Source organism: Acinonyx jubatus, chromosome A1 (assembly GCF_027475565.1).
Source record: "Acinonyx jubatus isolate Ajub_Pintada_27869175 chromosome A1, VMU_Ajub_asm_v1.0, whole genome shotgun sequence".
Taxonomy (NCBI): Eukaryota; Metazoa; Chordata; class Mammalia; order Carnivora; family Felidae; genus Acinonyx; species Acinonyx jubatus.
Genome location: NC_069380.1, coordinates 115946258 through 115970148, shown reverse-complemented (window position 1 = coordinate 115970148; position 23891 = coordinate 115946258). Strand labels below are relative to the sequence as shown.

Below are 23891 nucleotides of genomic sequence, written 5' to 3'. Positions count from 1 at the left end.
GGGGAATGGACACAGAGAAAGAGGAGGGAGGGAAAGACTAATCTTCAAAGACAAACCGAACCCCAGGTCTCAGAGGTCTGAGGCAGAGAGAAAATAACACCTATCTGAACACAGTGAGCAAACCCAGATTCCTCTGCTGAAGAAATAGCCCATTCCTCCCTGCCCACAGACTCAGAAATTCGGAGCTGAGATTCAAGGGCTGAAAGTGTCTCCTGTGGAACCAGAGGGAGGGGTGCAGAAAAGGCCCTCAAAAGTGGCAGAGGAGATTTTAGATGAGAATTTCACCAGCCTCTAGAAAGAATTTATTTAGCTCCTCAGCTGGGAACAAAAGCATCCTTGCAGCAAGATGGCTGCTGCTCCGGGTAACCCTTTTTGCGCCAGGTTGTGCTGTAATATATTCAGAGGGACGCCTCCTCCAGGCCTTTGGCTCTCAAGAATACCTTCCCACAGCTAAACACATTATTAACTTAGGAGTCATGCCAGACTGATCCTTTGCAGGGCATCCAAGCCCCAAGACACCCCTCACCCCCAGAACTCTGCCAGACAATGGCTCTGACTAAGGAGGAGAGAACAAGGCTGCTCTGTCTGGGACAGAGAAAACTGCTGGGATGGAGCCCAGCAGAGACCTAGCTCCCACAGCCTCCAAAGCCTCTAAGGAGAGCCAGCTAAGTCTCCAGGGCTCCTAAGGGGCTGATCTGTAGCCATGTCCCACCTGGGTGAAGGTGTGGGACTTTGGCCGGCCACTTCACTCCTGAGTCCCTTCTACCCTTTCGAGAGGGTGTATTATCCCATCACATATGGAGCACTCCTAGAGCCATCTCCTTACCCCTTCTGGGCTGTGCGGATAAGAGACTCTCACTCTCACTCCCAGAAGCAGAGGAGAAGTGTGAGCATCTCTGATTACACGGGGGAGAAGACAGACCCAAGTCTGTCAAGTATCTCACGCTAAGGCCCACAGGTGTCAGTGATATGAGCAGAACTCAGAAAGTTAGCATCCCAGGTACAACACAAGTCACCAGCACCACTCCAGATCACCAGCCTGGGGAAAGGCAATGGGATGCCTACTCATCAGCCACTGTATTCTTAGACACAGGACAATCTATGTATGATCCATGCAAGAACCATGAATCATGCAAGAACCATGACAGACTGGAGGAGAGTTGCTGGGCAAAACTCACAACTTACACAAAGATGGCGGGTCCAAAGTGTGTTCAGTGAGGGCTATTCAGGAACAAGGAGCCCCAGAAGACTTTTCTCTAACATATAAAGCCCTAAAAGGGAAAGAATCCCATCTATGCCCCATCCAAGCAGATGCAAACTGCCCTCCCATCTTCCAGCTTTGTGAAAGCACAAATTCTGGAATTAGACCCAAGTTAGATCTTTCTCTACCACTTACCCAGTGAACTTGCATGTCACTTGACCTCTGTGAAATTCAGTTACAAGGTGGGGAAGCTAGCATCTACCCAACAAAATTCTTGGGAAGAACAAGTGAAGAACATGGTACTCCAAGGAGGTAGTGCAGGAAGGCTCTTTCAATCAGCTATCACATGGGGGTATTGTTTCAAACTCTAATTCTGATTCATCAAGTGCAGGGTGGGGCATGAGTATATTTTGAATAAAAGCTCCTGAGTTTGTGGAAACTTGTGCCTTTTTACTATCATAGTTTCCCCACTGATGAGGGCACCCCAGCATCTGGCAGAGGCTGTGGCTTTCCCTCAGCTGAAGGAAGGATTGACAGAGTCTCACATACTTTGGTCACCCCCAAAGCCCTGACCCTAGATCACAGGAACCACATCAAGGTCATGACGGAGCCAAAAGCCTATCTCTGAGTGTCCAGGGTCCAGGTGCTTCATGTCCCCACTTCCTGTGATAGGACAGGCAGTGACTGTCACTGAGGTCCCAGGCTGCCTATCCTACCCTTGGCCCACAGGGTAGCTCAGCCAGACCCAGAGGTTTCTGGGCTGGAGGCACACCGCTGCCCTCTGCTTGGAGCCCCAGTACTATGGGGTGGCCCACGCCAGAGTTAAAAACTCTTGCCCAGAGGTGACCTGATCTAGTCCCAGGTAGAAGCAGGAAAAGGTTCCTGGGTCCTTGCAGGCCCTGGGAAACTGTGCCATGGGATCCTCACCAGGGTGTGATCAGTCAGCAGTGAGCACCACTGAGGCCAGCAGCCAGGTGGTTGGGAAGCTATGAGGGGCCCAGGAACAGCCAGTGCATGTGAACTTGGCAGCAAGCGCTGGCAGTAAAAGGTGGTGTGTGTGTGTAAGCCCAAGTGCAGGTGTGTGTGCGTGTGTGTGCGTGTGTGTGTCTGTGAGCATGCAGATGAGATGAGACAAGTCTGTTGCTGCGTGTGGCCAGTGGGTGTGTTCTGCAAGGAGGACATGCATGAAGCCTGGATGTACAATGATCCTGTCTACAGGTGCATTTGTTTGACGGAGGAATAAGGAAGGTTGAGATTAACAGTGAAGTCACAGATCAAGGGACTGGAAGAGGAAACTTAAAGACTGGCACAGCAAGCTGGCTGGCTTGGGAGTCAAGGAAGCTGGATGCAGGCATAGATCCATGACTGCCTCCACCAAGGACCACCCTCTGCTCCCCAACCCTAGCCATAAAGACTGCTGGGCCCCAGCCTTTTCTGAGTGAGGGCAGCAGGGACTGGTCTTACTTCCCCTCACCTATAATCACCACCACCTCCTGGTGCTCAGAGTCCTATCCCCACATTGGCATTCCACACAATCAGTCCAAATGGTCCCAACAATCAGGTGGAGTGCAGGCAACACTGAGCTCCATCCTCCACTCCCACACCCCCACCCCCTCCCGAGAGGAATGGACATAAATTCAAAGTCCCTTTTGTGGATGGGCTGCTTCTCCATTGCAGGCCACAGGGGTTGTCCTGGGCAGTGTTGAGCCCCTCACCTGGCTCCGCTCCCGCAGCGTATTAGAGCGGGACCGGAAGGCATCAGGCTCCAGCACCAGCGCTGAGGGCTGCTGGACACTGAGGGGCCTTAGAAAAGTGAAGTCACTGCCATCCGAGGCTGGTGAAAAGCATGTCCTGTAGCAGTGGCTCTGTGAGTCTGTGGGCCGCAGTGTCACCTCCATGTACTTGAGTGTGCCGTCTGAGCTCACCTGCAGGTTGGGACTGGACTGCTTATAGAAGTCCCGAGAGGGCGAGTCCTGGTGCCTGCAGCACTGGCCCCCACCCCCATCCTCATCTGTGTGCCCCCGAAGGCATTTAGCTGACAGAAAGGTGAAGGTGACTAAGGATAAGAGACTGATGGCTGCAAGAGCCACAATGAGGTAAAGGGTAAGGTCTGAACGCTCAGGAGGGAGTGTGAGGAAATCGTTGGATTTGGGCATTTCCTCAGGGTCCTCATCCTCCAGAACCAGCAACACTGTGGCTGTAGAGGAGAGAGAAGGGTCACCATTGTCCCTCACCAGGACCACAACCTGCTGGGTGTTAGAGTCATCCTCCCGTAAGGCCCGGGCTGTGCGCACCTCCCCAGTATGTGCAGACACCAGGAACAGTCCTGGAGCTGTAGACTGTGGCAACAGTGAATAGGAGAGCCATGCATTGTGGCCAGCATCAGCATCCACAGCTGTCACTTTGGTGACCAAGGAGCCAGGAGGAGCAGAGCGAGGGAGACGTTGGGGGACTGAGAGTTCCCAGCCGGGTCTTGGGTGCAGCACCGCTGGTGCATTATCATTCTGATCCAGGACAAACACATGCAGAGATGTGTTCGAGTGCAATGGGGGAGAGCCAGAGTCTCGCACACCCACCATGATGTGCATCATTTGCAACAATTCGTAGTCAAAGGTGCGCTGGGCAAAGACCCGCCCATCCTCAGGGTTGACATATACAAAGGAGGAAGCTGGGGCTCCCTGAATCTGATTCCCTACAATGGAGTAGGTGAGATGGGCATTATCCCCAGTGTCTGGGTCTGAGGCAGCCACAGTGCAAAGAAGGGAACCTGGAGGCCGGTTTTCAGGGATGTAAGCAGTATAGAGCTGTTGAGAAAAGTAGGGTGCATTGTCATTAACATCTGAAATGTTGAGCCGGATGGTGAGATGTGCATGCAGGGGAGGTGAGCCTGCATCACTAGCAAGTAGCTCAATGACATAGTGGGATGTGGTCTCCCGGTCCAAAGGCTGGCTGGTTAGCAGTGAGTAGTGGTTCTCAGAAGGCTTAATCTGAAATGGCAGGTCCGGGGAGATATCAAGGCTCACTTCACCATTTCTCCCCGAGTCTCGGTCCCGCACATTAAACAAGCCCACTACTGTGCCCACTGGTGTGCTCTCCAGGATAGGGTTGACCAGAGAGGCTAGCAGTACCTCTGGGGCGTTGTCATTGGCATCTTCCACATCCACCTGAATCATGCAGTGGCCTTCCATAGCTGGCTGTCCCTGGTCACGGGCTCTTGCATGAATTTCATAGAAACTTGACTCCTCAAAGTCTATGGGACCCAACACATGGATTGCTCCACTGCTAGGGTCTAGGCCAAAGATGTTACGCACCACTTCTGATGTATGGTCTCCAAAAGAATAGTCTAGTTGGCCATTGGTCCCCTCGTCCAGATCAGTGGCATTGAGGTGGAGCAGCAGTGTACCCATGGGTGCATTTTCTGGGAGCCCCACACGTAGAACTGAGGACTGGAAAGTCGGAGCATTATCATTAATATCCAGTACAATGACAGAGATAAGGGTCGTCCCTGAGCGGGCTGGGATACCCCCATCCACAGCAGTAAGCACCAGCTGATGTCTTGCCTGGGCTTCACGGTCCAGCTGCTGCTCCAGCACCAGCTCTGGGAATAGCTTCCCGTCTTTTAGGGTCTTCACATTCAGAAAGAAATGGCTGCTAGGGCTTAGAGTGTAGAAGCTCACAGTATTGGTGCCCACGTCCGGATCCTGGGCACTATCCAGTGGGAATCGGGCCCCAAGCGCAGCTGATTCTGAGATGCGTATCTCTCGCTCAGAGGTGGCAAAGCCAGGAGAGTTGTCATTGAGATCCAGGATCTCTACCTCTAGGCGGATTAGTTCCAGGGGGTGTTCAGTCACCACCTGTATTGGCAGCAGGCAGCTTGTACTGGCTCCACATAGGCTCTCTCGGTCAATCTTTTGATTCACTACCAGAGCACCACTCATCAAGCTCAGGGAAAAAAAGTGTCCATTCTCCTCAGACCCCAACCGCAGTCGGCGGCTCAACAGATCTGTCACCTTTAAGCCTAGATCCTGAGCAACATTCCCCACCAGCGTCCCCGGCTCAGACTCCTCCACCACTGAGTAACGAAGCTGCCCGGACACCCAGCCCCAGCAGCACAACGACAACATGCACAGCACTTGCCATTTCCCAGCGAGCTGTGGGGGTGTCTTGGGCCCCATGACCCAGAGGTCCCTTCTTGGACACTGACTCTGCGCTGTCCTGTCTCCAAGGCAGACCCAGGTCTTGGAATGTAGCAGCTGAAATCTCTTATGTCTCCTTCCAGCCTCTTAAAAACTGCTCCGAGGTATGTCTGCCTGCAGCAGTTCTTCTTAGTCACCAAATGGCGGGGGTGGGTGGGGGGGGAGGGGAACTGAATCTGAGTGGAGCTGGGGAACAGGAGGAGGAGAGGTGGGCAGGAAGAGCAGATCCCCCACCTCTGCTCTGAGTCTGATTGGCCAAAAAGTCTGTCTGCTCTCAACCAATTATGAAGTCCCCTCAGTCCTGGAAACCTTAGGAACAGGCAAATCTGTGTCAATGAAGCCTCCTACCTCCCCACTCATTTCATGCTGCAGGTTGATTCAGCCCCCTTGGCAGCAAAGTTTGACAGCTCAGATGGTTCTCAACAGGGAAGACAAAGTGGTACAAAACTTTTCAGTGTTCTGTCCCAGCAACTTCCCTCAGGACTTTAGAAGTTTCCACTACTTTGTTAAACCAACAAAATTTTGTCCTTCCAGGGGAGGCAAAGCCATGTGAACCCCCCCACCCACCCACCCACGCCATTCTGCCAAACATGGCTGAGGTGAGAGAAACCATTTGTTAGGATCCTGTAAAGCCTTGCTCTGACTCTCCATCAATGCTTGGAGGAATCTCAATGTCAGCTGATGGTTACAGGATTCAGCTTTTATGAGATCCCCGACTTGAGCTATGGAATGAGCATAACAGCTTTTAGTAGGGGGAACATTCCTGGAACTGATCCAGGTCACCCAGGAGAGTGAGTAGAAACCAGGCGTTGTCTCTAGAATTTATGGTTGCACCAATTCAAAAGTCTACTTAAAGACTTCCAGAGTGGCTGCCTCTGAGTTCCTCAGCTGTAAACCAGTTTTATGACATGAAGTGATTTTACTCACATGTTGCTTCCCCCCCCCAAAGAAGTAATGCTCCCCTGCCCCCAATTCTTTTGCATCTAGCTCAAATCTCAGTGGGAACCTGAATGGGATTCCTGAAGACTTGGACTAAAGATCTCTGCTTGCATCCTGATGCCTCCCTACTTCCCCTTCAGCTCTCCCCTCTTTGTGCTCTCTGCTGTTTCAAGCAGCGAGTTCTCTCTATAGTGGGTTAGGAGGTACTTAATATTGTGGGGCAAATACAGCAGTCACCCTAGATTCATTGGGAAATGGTAACCTAGAGTTAAGGTAGTCCAGAACCTGCCCCCCTCATTCAGGAAGAGAAAGCAACCTCTTGGGTTTAGGTGACTGCCTGATACACCCTACCCCTGTACAGGATAGCCTTCTATGCTCCCACATTCTGGCACCATGCTTCCACAATACCCTGGCTCTTGATCATTACCTTCATTTCTTACCTTCAGGTACATAATCCACCTCAAGTACTAATCTGTGACAACTTCCTGGTTATTCACAAAATACTTCGAAAGCACACCATCTACAACATAGTTACCACTCACTATGGGCTCTTGCAGAGAGACCAACAGTCCCAGGGACATGACCCAGCCATATGCTTGGATCAGAGTAACTCTCAAGCACTGGCTGAGCCTGCAAAGGTCTCACCTCTAGCCCATACAGAAGATCAGAGGGTGGGCAGCTTGGGCGAACAGGCTCCCCTGCCATAGGTGCACTGGGTGACTTCACCATCATGAAGCTATCGCTCCGAGTGGGTGCAGAAGCCAAGGGTGTACAGCCATGAGAGTGGCCGCCCACATCAACAAACTTGATAGGATCATCTGACCCTAGCTGGATTCGCAGGATCCCATTGGAAGGAGGAAGCCCCTCCCTCCTTCGAGATCGGGTGAGACAGGCACAGGTGCCAGCAGGAAAGCAGGTCACTCCACAGGCAGCCCCACGCAAACACTTAGACAGTAGTGCAACGAATGAGCCAAAGGAGACAAAGCAAATTGCCACTAGTGATACAGCCAAATAGAGGGTCAGGCGGGATTCTCCTTCCCTTGGAGCTGAAGATTCTCGAAGATCAGGGACAACTGGATGAGTATCTTCCTCCAAGGACACCAGTAGAGTAACAGAGGTAGAGAGTGGTGGACTACCACTATCCTTTACTACAATGACCAGCTTCTGTGGTGGGAGATCAGCTGGGATTGGAACTGCCGTCCGAACCTCCCCAGCATAGCGAGAGACAGCAAACAGGCTGGGGTCTGGGGCCTCCAGGAGCTGATAGGAAACCCAAGCATTGTAACCTGAATCCAAGTCCACAGCAGTCACCTTTGTGACTAGATGGCCAGCACCAACTGATGGAGGCAGAGCTTGCGGACATAAAGAACCAGGCCGGGCCCTAGGACGCAGCACAGCTGGGGCATTGTCATTGAGGTCCAGCACAAACAGACGAACTGTCACAGTGCTACTAAGAGGTGGGTTGCCCCGATCCCGGGCCTGCACCTCAAATTGCAATGTCTGTGTTTGTTCATAGTCAAAGGATCGAGTAGCATGAACAGCTCCTGTTTGGGGGTTCAGAGAGATGAAAGAAGAAGCTGACACATCTCGATTTCTGGGCTCCAGGAGAGAGTAGGAGATGAGTGCATTCAAGCCAGAGTCTGGATCAGAGGCTGCAAGGGAACAAAGCAGGTCCCCTGGGCGATTGTTCTCAGGAACAAACACCTCATGTGACCTCTGGAAGAAAGAGGGTGGGTTATCATTCACATCTGAAATATTGAGGAAAATACTCCTCTGGGTACTCAGGGGAGGATTCCCAGCATCGGAAGCAGTGACCATGATGTCATAGCTGGATTTGGCCTCTCGGTCCAAGGGCCCAGAAGTCACCAAGGAGAACTGGTTCCTGAAGGCAGACTTGAGGGCAAATGGCAAGTGGTCAGGAATACGGAGGCTCACGTCTCCATTTGACCCTGAGTCAGGGTCCTGCACACTGATGAGTGCCACTACAGTGCCAGGTTCTGCGCTCTCTGGAAGAGTCCCAAGCTCTGAGGTCACTGTGATGTGGGGGGCATTGTCATTTACATCTAGGAGATCCACCCGAAGGCTGCAATGTTGCTCCATGGCTGGAGAACCCCCATCGCGAGCCCGAATATCAAATTCATAGTAATTCTCACTCTCAAAGTCTAGGGGCCCCTGAAGGGTAAGCTTTCCAGTAGTAGGGTGAAGGCTAAAGAGGTTTCTCACACGATCAGGGGTGTGACCACTGAAAGAAAAGGTGACGTTACCACTGGGACCCAGGTCTGGGTCAGAGGCATTGAGCTGGATGAGCAGCATGCCGGCAGGAGCACTCTCCAACACACTAATCCTGTAGCTGGATTGCTGGAAGGCTGGGGCGTTGTCATTCACGTCCAGCACTGATACCCGGAGCTCTGCAGTGCCAGATCTCGGGGGGTTCCCTCCATCCACAGCAGTCAGCACCAGGCGGTAGTCTGATTGCTTCTCTCGATCCAAAGGCTTTTCCAGGAGCAGCTCTGGGACCAGGCTGCCGTCGCTGCGCTTCTTGACATCCAGTGCAAAGTGTTCATTGGAGCTTAGTCTATAGCTGCTGATAGAATTGCTCCCCACATCTGCATCCTGAGCCTTTTCCAAGGGGAAACGCTGTCCTGGAGGAGCTGCCTCCCCAATTTCCAAGTCTAGCTGCTGCCGAGGAAATCGGGGGGCGTGATCATTCACATCCACAATCTCTACCTCTGCTCGGTACATTTCCAAAGGCCCTTCAGTTACAAACTCCAGGGGCACGATGCAGCTGGCACTGAGTCCACACAGTGCCTCTCGATCAATTGGATTCTTGATGAGCAGGGCTCCACTGTCCAAATCCACACGGAAGTGTCTTTGGTTCACCTCTCCAGCAACCTGCAGCCTACGAGCTGATAGAGTCTCTGTATCCAGCAAGAAATCTTGGGCGACATTCCCTACAAAAGTCCCTTCTTGTGACTCCTCTGGGACCGGGTAGCGGATCTGCCCACAAACGTAACCCAGGTGGCAAATGAGGAACAAAAGGGTGGCCCCCCAGCAGATTTCTACCCAGCTTCCCACCTTGCAGAGCATTGCTGCTTCCTGGTAGTCCTCTACCTGGTCCTGGGAAGCAGAAGAAGCCGACCCGCCCCAAACGGCAACAGCAGCTGGAGACACCTATCTCTCTTCGTGGCGCCAGCTCTGGCGCGGCTGGGCCAGCACCGCAAGGGTTACAGGCCGCTTTTGCTGGTGGCGGGGTAGATTTGTCTGCCTTCCACCACCCGATTGGCAGACAGCAGCTCCTAGGTTCAGCCAATAGGCTGAGCAGAGAACATCCCAATAGCAGCAGGGTTAATGCGTCGCAGCATTGGAGGACAAAAAAAAAAACAAAAAAACAAAAAAAAAAAAACAAAAAAAAACCCCAAAAAACAAAACAAAACAAAAAACCTATCTTTTTGCTTTCCTCCCACTCAACAGCATTTCCTTCTATAGGTTTATTACCTCTAATGAGAGGCAAACAACATGTATGTATGTTCTTTTTTTCCCCCAAACACACCAACTTCCCCCGCCCCTTTTCGGCGGGGAAAACAGACAGCCAAAGCCCTAGCAACCTGCAGCCCATAGAGGAGTAGCCATTTGAGACTGGTCACTTTGTTCAAGCCAGTGTTGTCATCCACCAATATTTGAAATGGGTAGTTTATGCCTCAGTCTGATTGTATTGGAGCAACAGCGAATTAGAAGCAGTGCCATATATTCAAAACTCTGCCCCTCTGCAGATTATTCAGAAACATATCCATCTCTTTGCAGACAAGACTTACACATTAATGTAACCAATTAAATTTATGCAGTGCACGTTTCTTTTGGAACAGGAGGTGTAGCAGACACAAAATCTCTCTTATTCAGGCACTAGCTAGTGATACACTGAATTACCATTCATTGATTTCCAGGACAGTATAGAAGGAGATGAAGCAAGGTGGAGGGAGTCAGGAGAGGGAGATGTTCCAAATCAGTAAAGAATCAGTGTGTATGGGAGGCGCTAAGGACTAGATCTCATTGCTTGGCAGAATGCTAATGTTCACAGATTTAATAGCTTCCTTGAATGACTGAGATCAGCCACTAATAGCACTGTGCCCACAAATCCCCTTTATTTGACACCATGGTATGCTTGATTTGTTGTTAATTACCAACAGAGACAGTTTCAAAAGAGCAAGCTTTTACTTGGCCCCTGGGGGCCTCTTGGAGCTGGAGACTTTATCTCACTCTTCTTCAACCCTGATCTAGACCCTCCCAGGAGCCTGGCTACCACCTTAAACATACACACACAAACACACAGTTGAGAAACACAGATCATCTCACACTGTAGTTACCTGCAAACTATAATCTGAGTGACAAACACACCAGAGCACAAAGAGAAAAAGTCCAGCCTGATAAGATTTCTTAACTCATCTGAAGCCTCACCTAGGTTACCACTGGGTGTGAAAACCGGGAGCAAAACCCAGGGTTCTAATCCCTCTCCAGATTTTTCCAAACCCTTAAGCCTCAAGAATATCCTTTTGACTATCCTCTTGAGGCCAACAACCTACATTCTGGTCTCAAAGAGAGGGATCTGAATTTGTGTGTGTGTGTGTGTGTGTGTGTGTGTGTGTGTGTGTGTTAACCAAAAAACCGCTAACTCTCCTCTCATAGGAATGGTGGAAGTATAAATCAGTCTGACCTACCAGGTATTTTGGGCAGGATTCACTATCACAGTGAATGATACCACCATCAACCCAGTACCTCCATCAGAACAGGGGAGGGACAGGCAGAGCCATCCTTGACTCATTTCTCTCCGTGACTCCCTCAATCATGTCAATTAAAAAGTCCTGATGATTATACTATAGTCAACACCTTCCACCTATACTGCCACTGTGGTGGTTCAAGCATTTATCAATCTTCTCCTCAGATATTTTAACAGGATTCTAACTGTTCTCTTTGTCTCCAGTAGCAATATCCCCAATCTATTTTACTTATGGGTGCCAGGATAATCTCTCTTGAGGACATCATACATAGGGGTTTAAAGTTCTGCAGTGACTATCATGAATACAGAACGAAGCCTAAAAGTAACTCAAGATCTAACTCCTGCCTACTTGCTTCACTTTATCTCTTGCCAAGACTGTTAAACAAACATACTTTAAGGTTCAGCAATAATTAAGTATCATTATCCATATGCATGAAATTTCCTGCAAAGGCCCTTCCTGCCTCCCTTTTCCCTTTACTATTTAATAAACTACTACTTACTGAGAAACTTAACAGAAGACCATGGGGGAGAGGAAGGGGGGAAAAAAAGAGGTTAGAGAGGGAGGGAGCCAAAACATAAGTCTCTTAAAAACTGAAAATAAGGGGCGCCTGGGTGGCGCAGTCGGTTAAGCGTCCGACTTCAGCCAGGTCACGATCTTGCGGTCTGGGAGTTCGAGCCCTGCGTCAGGCTCTGGGCTGATGGCTCAGAGCCTGGAGCCTGTTTCCGATTCTGTGTCTCCCTCTCTCTCTGCCCCTCCCCCGTTCATGCTCTGTCTCTCTCTATCCCAAAAATAAATAAACGCTGAAAAAAAAAAAAACTGAAAACAAACTGAAGGTTGATGAGGGATGGGAGGGAGGGGAGGGTGGGTGATGGACATTGAGGAGGGCACCTGTTGGGATGAGCACCGGGTGTTGTATGGAAACCAATTTGACAAATTTCGTATTTAAAAAAAAAAAGAGATTTACCTTTAAAAAAAATTAATAAAATAAACTACTCCTTAACTTTTACTTCTCAGCTCAATAATCACCACCTCTATAAAATCTTCCCGATTTCCTCAGGCTGGCTTATGGGTTTCTTTCCCTTTGCTCTGGTTGCTTCTTGTATTATGCAGATCTTCACCGTCATTTTTTTTTTTTGCATGTTTCCCATGGTACTACTCTATATACCATAATGACAGGAAATGTGTCTTTTCATCTTTTACAATGTCTGCATATAGGAATACTCACTAAATGGTGAATTACTGATAGTATCATTTATTAGTTCAACAAATACTGAATACTTATACTTCACAAGAATATTTTATATTCAGCATGCTTTATATGCACTGCCTCTAACTTACACAACAATTTTGAAAGAAGTCATCTGTATTTTATAGATGAGGAAACTGGGGTTCAGAGAGGTTAAGAGATGTGTGTGAAGCTAAACAACTAATACATGCAGTACTAGAACTCCCCCCACTCCCATACCTGGTTTGTCTGAGAAAAAAAGACTCTCTTTCTATAATATCTTTCTATAATATCTTTTTTTAAAGCCATTTGTTTTAAATTTCTTTCTTTTTTTTTTTTTTTTTTTTTTTTTTTTTTTTTTTTTTTGAGAGAAAGAGAGTAGGGGGGAGGCAGAGAGAGAGGAAAAGAGAGTGTCCCAAGCAGGCTCAACACTGACAGTCCAGAGCCCAACTCAGGGCTCTGATCCCACAACCCTGGGATCATGACCTGACCCTAAACCAGGAGTCTGATACTTAACTGATTTTGCCACCCAGGCACCCCTCTATAACATCTTAAATGATTTTTCTACTAGTTTGTAATCTGTATGATCATAAACTAGCCCTTTCCTGATACCTTTCATATTTAAGAACTAGACCTCTTATAGGTCTCCATATTTGCAAGTTCACACCAAAAGAGGCACACAGTCAATTACTAGCACTGGAATATCATAAAGCCTTAATCCCATATCCCTGACTTGATCCTTTTATGCCAGGTTTGTGATTCTCCCATTCTACAGTTTAAAAACAGCTTTAATGAGATACAGTTCACATACTATACAATTCATCCATTTAAAATGCATAATTCAGGGTGCCTGGGTGGCTCAGTAGGTTAAGCATTGGACTTCGGCTCAGATCATGATCTCGCGGTTCTGTGCGGACAGCTTGGAGCCTGGAGCCTGCCTTGGATTCTGTATCTCCCTCTTTCTGCCTGCCCCTCCCTCCCTCTCTCCCAAAAATAATAAACATTAAAAAATAAAATGCACAATTTAATGCTTTTAGTATACGTGAATATACTAAAAGGATACAACCATCACCACAATCTAATTATAGAATCTTTTTGTCACTCCCCAGAGAGGTTCCATACCCACTGTCCAGCTTTTTTTTTTTTTTTTTTTAATGCTTCTTTTTGAGAGAGAGACACAGACCGTGGTGGGGCCGAGGTGGGGGTGGCGCAGAGAGAGAGGGAGACAGAGAATCCAAAGCAGGCTCCTGGCTCTGAACTGTCAGAACAGAGTCCGACACGAGGCTCAAACCCACGAACCGCAAGATCATGACCTGAGTGGAAGTCAGATGCTTAACTGAGTAAGCCACCCAGGTGCCCCGTGTGCTAGTGGTTTAGGAAGATTGTCTCTTTAGATGACTGAAGGATCCTCTTATGTCTTCCCTATGTTGCTCTTCTAGAGCTATTGTATATAATACATATGTATTTTATTTATTTGAGTATACTTGACACACAATGTTAATTTCAGGTGTACAACAAAGTAATTCAATGAGTTTATAGAACTATTTTATGTAATATCTTAAGGTTGAGAAATGACAGGATTTTCTAAGTTCAGCCTGGCCCAATAAGCCTGGTTCTTTGAATGCCAGAATAACACTTTGCTTCATAAATATGTTAATTGAAAGACTAGTACATTCTAGGGCAGAAGTTTTCAAACTTGTCTGCACATTAGAATCACTTGGGGACCTTCAAAAAATACTGAGCCCTGTGTCCCAAGAGATTGTGCTTTAATTGGTCTGGGATGTGGCCTGGGCTTCAGAATTTTTAAGGGGTCCCCAGGTAATTCTAGTGTGCAACCAAGTTTGAGAACACTGTTCTAGGGAAAATGCCAGTTGATTCCCAGTCTGACTTCCAGTCTGACAGCTGCTTCTCTCTGGCTTTCATCTTTTCTTAGCCTTTCCATTTATGCCTCTACTTTGTCATTTCTGGCCATCTCCAGATTTTCTTATTTCAAGGTGTGCTTAAGATTTTGGATGGGTAAAGAATAAAAATAACAATAGTAATAGACAAGATTTTTTTTTTTAACACTTATGATATACCAGGTTCTGAGATTACCTTAGCCAAGAACTCACAGCTGATAAGTGGTGAAGCCCTATTTGTCTAACTGCCAAATCCAAGGTTAATAACAATAATACACTTATTAGTAATAAAATAACAGTGACTCTCCCACAACCGGAAGTGTGTATAGGTTTCACTAAAGACACAGGCTTTACAGTTACCTGCACACCAGCCTGAATAAATGAAAGCTTTACCTTTCTCAAGATACAAATTTACCTACATTTTATACTGTGTGTATACTTAAAAAAATAATGCTGGACGGATGGGGAATAATGCTAGGGTACAAAAGAACTTTCAATTTGTACTATATGTTCTTTTGGACTGTCTGGATTTACTTTCAAAATAAATGATTACTTTTACTTTTATAATTAATGGTGATTATGTCTTTAGATTTGGGGATTATTGTTAGCTTTAATTTTTTTAGTACTTTTCCCTATTTCCCAAGTTTTTTATATTATAACATAAAAATATTTTGTAGGTAATGTACACGTTATTTCCAGCAGTGTACTTGAAATAAAAGTTAAAGGATGCCTAGAATTTTATTTACTTATTTTTTAAATGTTTATTTATTTTTGAGAGAGAGACAGAGTGTGAATGGGGGAGGGGCAGAGAGGGACACAGAATCCAAAGCAGGCTCCAGGCTCTGAGCTGTCAGCACAGAGCCTGACGTGGGGCTTCAATCCACAAACCTCAAGATCATAACCTGAGCCAAAGCTGGAGCTTAACCGACTGAGCCACCCAGGCACCCTGAATTTTATTTAACTGAAAATCACCTGAGAATGAGGTACAGGATCTGCCTGCATAGACAAAGGAAAATTATCAGCGGACCATTAGTTTTAATGCAGATGTTGCAATCAAAACAAAGACAGACAAATGAGGTGGTTGTTGTATTCCTAGCATCTGCCACTTGTTAGAGGTATCTAGCAGCTCAGCTTGCTGTCATTGCAAATGACACCAAACTAAGCTCTGAGGGCTGAGATCTTGGGTTATAATTTAGTGGCCTCTTAGCAAGATTGGTTAGTTGTGATGGCAAGTGAGTGCTGAAGGTGTGAATTGGGGCCACACAGGAGTCAGTTAATTCTACACCATGTGGGACCACAAACCACACTCTAGCCACGCCATCCCCTTCACAAACGCATGATGTTTGATCTACACAGGGCAAGGTGAAAAAGTAGATGCATCATTAGGAAAACATCTTCATCACTAAAACAACAGCTCCATCCCTTTCTGAACATGGTCCAGGCATCAAAAAGCATTAATATCATTCTGGGATGCTAACCCTTACCTGTCCTGGAGGGGAGCTCTCTGCACCCAACACTTGCCTATAGAACACTGGATCACAGCTCCGCAGTGTGTTCTGGCGGCTGGCCAGTGGGCTGGCAGCACCAGGTTTCTTCAACAGTGGGTCGCTGCGGCGTGAGTCGGTGGTGAGGTACACCTGATGGTAAAGGTGCGGTGGCATCAGACCTCCCCGCACAGCGTCTGCATGCAGAGAGGACCCTGGTGTTCGGTACAGGGAGCTCACAGGAGCTCTGTACAGATCCCTCGACTGTTTCCACTTGTAAACTTTGAATATGATCACTCCCAATACTGTGACTGCAAACCCCACAGAAACCAAGATTAGAGAGAGGAGTAGATAAAAGGTGAGATTTTTATTCTGCTCCCGAGGGGCAGAGCCAGAGGGGAATTCAGCCCGGGCTTCAGGAGATTCCTCGGTTACTGACACAGTCAGGGTTGCCGTGGTGGACAGTGATGGCTCCCCATTGTCTTTGATCAAGACCATAAGAGTCTGCCTGGGCACATCTGTGTCCTGAACTGGGCGGGAAGTGCTGACTTGACCCGTGTGAAACCCCACAGCAAAAAGGCTCTGGTTGGAAGCTCCTAAGAGGCTGTAGGAGAGCCAGGCATTGTGCCCGGCATCCGGGTCCCAGCCTACCACCCGAGTGACCACATAGCCGGCAGCGGTACCTCTGGGCAGCATCTCCATTGAGCTCCGGCCAGGCCGGGGGTATAAGACCTGGGGGGCATTGTCATTGCGATCAGTGACAAATATGTTCACGCTAATGTTGGTGGTCAGGACTGGAGTGCCCCCATCGCTGACATGAACTGTTATTTCAAATTCTCGCCGATCTTCATAGTCCAGGGGCACTACAGATGACACGATGCCAGTGTCACGATTTATCGTGAAATAGTGGCCCACTAGCCCAGTTTCAGCTTCTTGTTCCAAGAGAAAGAAGGAAAGGTGAGCATTCTGCGGGGCATCAGGGTCCCAGACACTTAGATTTAGTATTGGAACCCCGGGGATGTTATTTTCCTCAACATAAACATCATAGGAGGACTGGGAAGACTGTGGAGGGTTGTCATTGATGTCAGACACTCGTACCTGCACGACTGTAAGGGCTGAGAGGGAAGGAGTTCCAGCATCTCGAGCAGTGATGCTGAGGTTGTATTCTGGGACAGTCTCACGATCCAGGGCTGCGCTGGTTTTCAAAGTAAAGTAATTCTTGAGGGAAGAAGTAAGGCTAAAGGGGAGACCTGGTGGCACCTCGCAAGACACCAATCCATTCTCCCCAGCATCCAGATCAATCACACTGAGCAAAGCAATGACAGTTCCAAGAGGGGCATCCTCGGGAACTGGGCTGTACACAGAGGTGACTGTAATCTCTGGGGCATTGTCATTCACGTCCACAACCTCTACCAAAACTTTGCAATGTGCTCCTTCGGGATTGGCGCCTTTGTCTTTGGCCTGTATGTAAATCTCGTGGAGTTTTGTGTCTTCAAAGTCGAGGCGACCTCTGATTGTCAGCACCCCACTTAGAAGGTCTAAGGAGAATAGGTCTCGCACACCGGCGCGGTTGTGGCTGCCAAAAGAGTAAATGATTTCACCATTGGGGCCTTCATCCAGATCAGTTGCATGAACTCGCACCACGACAGTACCCGGCGGCGCATCCTCCAGGACTCGCGCACGGTATAAAGACTGATTGAAGGCGGGTGCATTGTCATTCGCGTCCAGCACGGTGATGCGAATGGGAAGGGTGGCGGAGCGAGCCGGGGTGCCTCCATCCAAAGCCGTCAGCACCACCTGGAGACTTGGCTCTCGCTCCCAATCAAGGGCGCGCTCCAGCACCAACTCCGCGTACTTGGTGCCGTCCTCCCGCGTCTGAACGCGAAGCGCAAAGTACTCATTTAGGCTCAGCTCATAGGTTTGTAAAGAGTTGCTTCCTACATCGGGATCATGCGCGCTCTCCAGCGGAAAGCGCGTGCCTGGCGCCACGGCCTCGCTAATCTCCAATTTCATTTCCCGGGTAGGGAATGTGGGATTGTTGTCATTGATATCCTGGATCACCACTTCCGCCCTTAACAGCTCTAGTGGGGTCTCCACCACCAGCTCCAGAGTTACAGTGCAGGAGGGCACTGTCCCACAAAGCTCCTCCCGATCCAGGCGGTCGTTCACGAACATCTCTCCAGTCTCCCGATTCACCTCAAAGAATCTTCGGCTAGCTCCAGACAACACCCGTAGCCTGCGTGCTGACAGGCTGCTGAGATCCAAACCAAGGTCCGTGACCACGTTGCCCACCACAAAACCTTTCTCTCTTTCCTCCAGAATCTCATAGCGAACGACGGCAGAAGCCTTGTGCAAGGCACCAAGCAGAAACAAAACTCCCACTACTCTCCCGATGCTTACCAGTCCGCTCCTCCAGGCCTCTGGGACCATCTCACTCAAAGGCAGTTCCTCTCAGCGGAGTCCAGATCTTTCCGGCTTTTTCGCTGAGAAACTTTCAGCGGGTTAGCGCTTGAGCGCTAGGCACGGAGTCGGACATGGCTTTCTCGATGCCGTTGATTTGCTCACCGGCTGTTCAGTCTCTGCCTCATCCCGGGGCACCGAGAGGGGACGGGCCAGGGCCAGATCTCCAGCGTCTTCATTGGCCGACAGCGGCACGCAGAGTCCCAGCCAATAACTGCACGAAGAATGCGCTAGCGCCGGGCTCTCTGAGCGGGACAAACGCTACCGCCAGGAACTTCACTTTCCTTTTGCTTCTTTCCTGAGTTTAGGGCCAAAGGGCCTTGGCAGTTATCTGTACATCGGCAACCTACCCTGGCCTGAAAAGCCAAATGCAGAGCCATGAAGATGGCTGTTTTGTAGGTTTTCAAACCAAACCAAGGCCTATTACACATTTTTTTAAACCGCTGTCTGTAATCGCAAGAAGAGAGGGTCAAACAAACCCAGAATGACACAACACCGTCTGGAAAAACACAAATATGGTTTGTTGGAGGGCTGCATAGAGCCTATCCAGTTGGACTCTATATGTAAGGGAGCATTTATCATTTCTGTGGAAATGTTAATAATTTCAGCGTTCTCTCTTACCAAATGAGACTGTACAATTCTCTGTTTCTCAGTAAAGAGAATCAATAGGAACCACTATCTGGTTTAACAGTTTTATGTAATTCAAAATTTAGATTTCTTTTAAAACTGGATGTTGTTTAGTTCTCATTTCTTAAGAACCAGGGAGCAATGTGACAACTCCCTACCCCATCTTTCCTAACAAACATAATCTCAATCATAAAGCATAATTTCAAATGCTTCCCTTTACATGGCCAATCCACTTCCCAAGATCTTGTATTAATATGCCACAAAGAGAAGTTGCATTGCTAAAGAAGGATAATACCCATTCCCCCCTCAAAAAGAAAAAAATCTAGGCCTGTTTATCACCTGGGACCTTTATAAAATGACTAAGATATAGCAGCAATGCTCCATAAACTCTTTAGAGAAATACACAGCCTTTAACCCAAAAAATAAAGAGCCTTGAAGAGTTTTCTACATTTAGGATTAAAACTCATGAAACAAACCAAATAGCACTTATTAGGATAATGAATAAGAGAGTCAGGTATGAAATAAGTCAGAGCTAACACATCCCTGGGCAAGAAACTACCCTAAAAGTGTTTCTGAGTTCCCACCCTATTAAATGAATATGGCAGGTAAAATGTCTGGCATACAGTAAGCCCAAATTACTGATCCAAATTACCCCATTAAATACAAGATGCCAAGTTTTAGAGCCTCATACTGTTTCTGTATACTTGTCTTGGACATCACTTTGAGTGCATATAAACCTTTCTGAAGTGTAACTGAACCCTGAAAGGGATAGGCAGACATATTAGATAGGTAGATAAGAAGTATACAGTATAGAGGGTATTTACTGAAGAGATAAAAACCATATTTGACCTGATTCTCCATGTCCTCAAAACTTTCTCTCTTAAAACCCTTAGTTTTAAATAGTTTTACAACAGATCAGACCACCAAGAAGGTTGACAGGCATTCAAAGACAGAATATATTCCATAGAATATATTTAGAAGACAGAATATGGCCTAGTCACTTGCTACTCAAGTATAAGGCAAGAACCAATGGCATAGGCATCACCTAGGAGCTTGTTAGAAATGCAGAAATGCAGAAATTCTCTACCTTGACTAAATTATAATTTAACAAAATACCTGTGTGATTTGAATGTGCCTTAGGGTTTGAGAAACACTGATTTGCAGTTTCTTCAGAGATAGACTGATTTACCATCATTTTTCTCATTCACAATAACTTAATTACAACATGGCTTTTGAAAACTGGTTTTTAAAAGTTGAAATGGTTTTCCCATTTATAATAAGGCCCATAGTTAATTCTTAAGATTTCTTCAGAAGCCAGCAAAATCCTCTTGGATCCATGCTCCACAGTGGCCAAAAGATCTTCTTACAATTTTAATTAGATGATACAATTATCCAGCTGAAAACTCCTCAGCAGCATCTCACTACTCTTGAAATAAAATTCCAAATCCTTTGCACAGTATCCAAATTCTCACGCTTTCTCCTTCTCTAAATACTCCATTATATAATATAGTCATCAGCCAAGCTTTTTTGTGCCCCCAGGCTTTTAGAAAGACTACTCCTCTCTTAGGAAAGCTGCTTACCCTTCCCTCCCTTTGCTTCGCTAATTTCTACAACTCTTTCAGGACTCACTTTAAATGTTATTTCACGATAGAGGTCTTCCATTAGACCCCAGTTAAAACCAGGATTCTTTGTTATGTGCTCTAAGAGCACCTTATATTTTCCTTTGTTGAGTCTAGCACAATTTAATATTTTAGAATTATGTTTGGTTTAAGTATAATGTCTGCTTCTTCCACTACAGAAGAAGCTGTAGGAGGTCAGAGACTATGCCTGTTTTGATGATCATTTATATCTCTGGCACCTTGCACAGTAGGCACTTAAATGCTCCCCCCCCCCGCTTTATTAAAGTATAATTGATAAATATAATTGTATAAGTTTAAGGTGTAAACATGATAATTTACTATATTGTGAAATAATTAGCATAATATAGTTAACATATCCATTACCCCTGTTTATTACCGTTGTACGTGTGTGTGTCCACATATGTGGTGAGAATGATTAAGATATCCTCTGTCAGCAAATTTCAAGAATATACTACAGTACTGTTAACTAGAGTCACCTTTCTGTATACTAGAGTCCTAGAACATATTCATCTTTAAGTGAAAGTTTGTACCTTTTGACCAAATCTCTCCACATTTAATGCTTATTAATATAGCAATCTTCGGGGCTCCTGGGTGGCTCAGTCGGTTAAGCATCCGACTCCAGCTCAGGTCATGATCTCATGGTCCGTGAGTTCGAGCCCCGTGTCGGGCTCTGTGCTGACCGCTCAGAGCCTGGAGCCTGCTTCAGATTCTGTGTCTCCCTCTCTCTCTGACCCTCCCCCGTTCATGCTCTCTCTCTGTCTCAAAAATAAACATTAAAAAATATATATAGCAATCTTCATGCCAATGGCCTACTAATCATGAAATGCACCAAAGATTACATATGGTCAATTATATGCATCCACTTTCCCTAGAAGTAAGCATTTTTGGAAGATACACTCACTCTTTCAAGCTACCAGTGGGCCTAATGAAACTATTTGGTAACCTAATGACTTGAATAATTTGCTAAAGAGCCCAATAAGGTGTGGTAATACAACTCACGCAAGAAAAAAAAAAACAAACAGGATGACTTGCTGTGCCACCTATATTAAGGGGAAATGAAAGCAGCAGTGTTAAAGGGTCAACACAATTTTCCAGTCTCTTTCCTCTTTCCTTTCTGTTCTATAATTTCAAGAGAGCCTCTGATCAATGAGATACAACAAAAATAATTTTAAAATAGAAAGTGATTATGTTATAGTTGTCAACAGTGAAGCCTTAGTGTCAAAAAGACTTGAGTTCCAATACTGGATATTACACTTAGTAACTATGTAACCATGAAGCTCTTATTTTTCACTTCTCTTTCAGTTTGTTTATCTGTAAAATGGGAATAATAACAGCACTCCTTGACATAACCACAGGCATCTCAATCTGTTAATATTTTAACAGCTTTATATTTACCATAGCGTTCATCTAGACATCTAGATCATCTAGACAATGATTTTCAGTAATTTATAGTTAGGCAACCAACATCACAATCCAGTTTTAGTATATTCCCATCACCCCCAAATGCCCTAATCCTGTCTGCAATCAATTCTTGCTCCTACTCCCAGCCTCAGGCAACCACTGACTCAAAAATTCCCAAGTCAGGGCACCTGGGTGTGTAGAGCATGCAATTCTTGATCTCGGAGGTGTGAGCTTCAGCCCATGTTGGGTGCAGAGATTACTTGAAAATAAGATCTTTAAAAAAAAAATTCCCAAGTCATTCTTAACATCTTTTTCTACATTCCCACATTAATTACCAGTACATGCCAATGTTTACTACTTCCAAAATGTATTCTGAATCTATCAAATTACTTTCCCTTTCTACTGCCACTACCTGAGTCAAATACCTTAAATATCATTATGATTGGCTACTTAATTTTTAAGGCCAATGAAAAATGAAATGGGAGCTTCCTTATTTAAAACTTAAGAATGGCAAGATGGTAAGAGCAGAGAATTAGCCCAAATGCAGGGCCCTCCTAAAAAGGGGACCCATGTGATCGCACAGATTACATGCTCATGAAGCTGCCCTTGCCTGGCACAGAGGAAGGTCTCCATAAATATGTCCTAACTACCTAATATTATTCATTCTCAGAGGATCAGTAATATCAGAAAATCTTGCTCATGAAACTGTTAAAAAATGTATTACCCCCTTAAAATTCTAAATATCATCTAGTAATCTTTCAATTTAATGTCATTTGACTATTTGAAGAACATTCTGAGGTCAAAGGTCAAAAGTCAAATTAAGGGAGCATGTGAAGAGAACTGGTATAAAAACAGATAACCGATAGGTTAATCAAACATGTATCATAATTTAGACAGGTGGGTGATTCAAGGATTTGGTGAATAAGCTGAAGAGTTTAGCCTTAATATTTATCTCAAGTTTATTTATGTGAAAAAATATTCTGCATACTTTGATTTGAAAAAGATCTATAAATCTTAAGTTTTATAAAACCTCCATTCTATCTCCCCTCAGACAAGAAGAAATTATCTCGCCAAAGTATTTTAAAACTACAATGATAATCAGTGATTTTTGAGATCAAAAGTTTAAGAAAAAAAGATTTACCTCTTTTCCCATTTGAGTGCTATTCTCTTCTAGTCTTGATTGCATTAGTACTCTTATTGTTTAATAGATCATAAACTCAAATGTGCCAGGAAACTACCCGCAAAAATTATCAATAGCCCACTTGAAAATCTTCCAAGACACCTAAATTCTCCTTAGAATCTGTTCAATTTTTCCCCAGCACACTATTACATTTTTACCTAAATTATTATCAGTTCTCAACAAATGGGTAGCCTTGTGTGATTGAGCTGTTTTTTTCTAAATGAAGTAATTTGCTTCAAAATATATTAACTTTGAGTGAGAAAGAAGTGTGGCTTTCTGATCTTTAAGCCTTCTGTCAATACAGAAGTTTAGTATACAATAAAGATACTATCTCAAAATACTGAGACAAAGATGAAGGTTTTTTTAAAAACACTTATTTTATTTTTGAGAGAGAGAGAGAACGTGAGCAGGGAAGGGACAGACAGAGTAGGAGACACAGAATCCAAAGCAGGTTCCAGTCTCCGAGCTGTCAGCACAGAGCCCAATGCGAGGCTCGAACTCACGAACGGTGAGATCATGACACGAGCTGAAGTCAGATGCCCAACGGACTAAGCCACCCAGGTGCCCCAAAGATGAAAGTGTTTAATAAACAGTACTGAGACAACTGGACAGCCGTTTGAAAAAAAAAAATTAGATCCATTACTCAGCACACACAAGAATAAAACCCATACAGATCAGGAATCTAAATGTAAAAACCAAAAAATCATACAAGTATTAGAAGAAAATGGATGAATTTTCTATAACCTCAGTGTGGAGCAAGGGTTTCTAACTATGACTCAAAACCTAAATGCAATTTAAGAAAAGACTAATTAATTTCATTACATAAAAATAAAAAGGAAAAAAGACTGCAATGCAAAAAATACCCTAG

General features: G+C 46.0%; 1 protein-coding gene across 22 annotated transcripts in view; it reads right to left on the bottom strand.

Moving 5' to 3' along the window:
• LOC106967305 (protocadherin gamma-C4) overlaps positions 1-23891 on the bottom strand; it is a 174863-nt gene that overhangs the window by 15831 nt on the left and 135141 nt on the right. Inside the window, exon 1 of one of the 22 annotated variants that reach the window (XM_015063562.3) lies at positions 15716-20566. The exons of 16 other annotated variants lie outside the window; for them this stretch is intronic. In XM_015063562.3, the coding sequence (XP_014919048.1) occupies positions 15716-18145 (2430 nt within the window). In that variant the 5' untranslated portion in view covers positions 18146-20566. Of the gene's footprint in view, positions 1-123; positions 549-2916; positions 6348-6981; positions 11664-15715; positions 20567-23891 lie in introns of those variants that run through there. 5 more of the 22 variants (XM_015063635.3, XM_015063556.3, XM_015063548.3 and 2 more) reach the window with 5 other exon arrangements.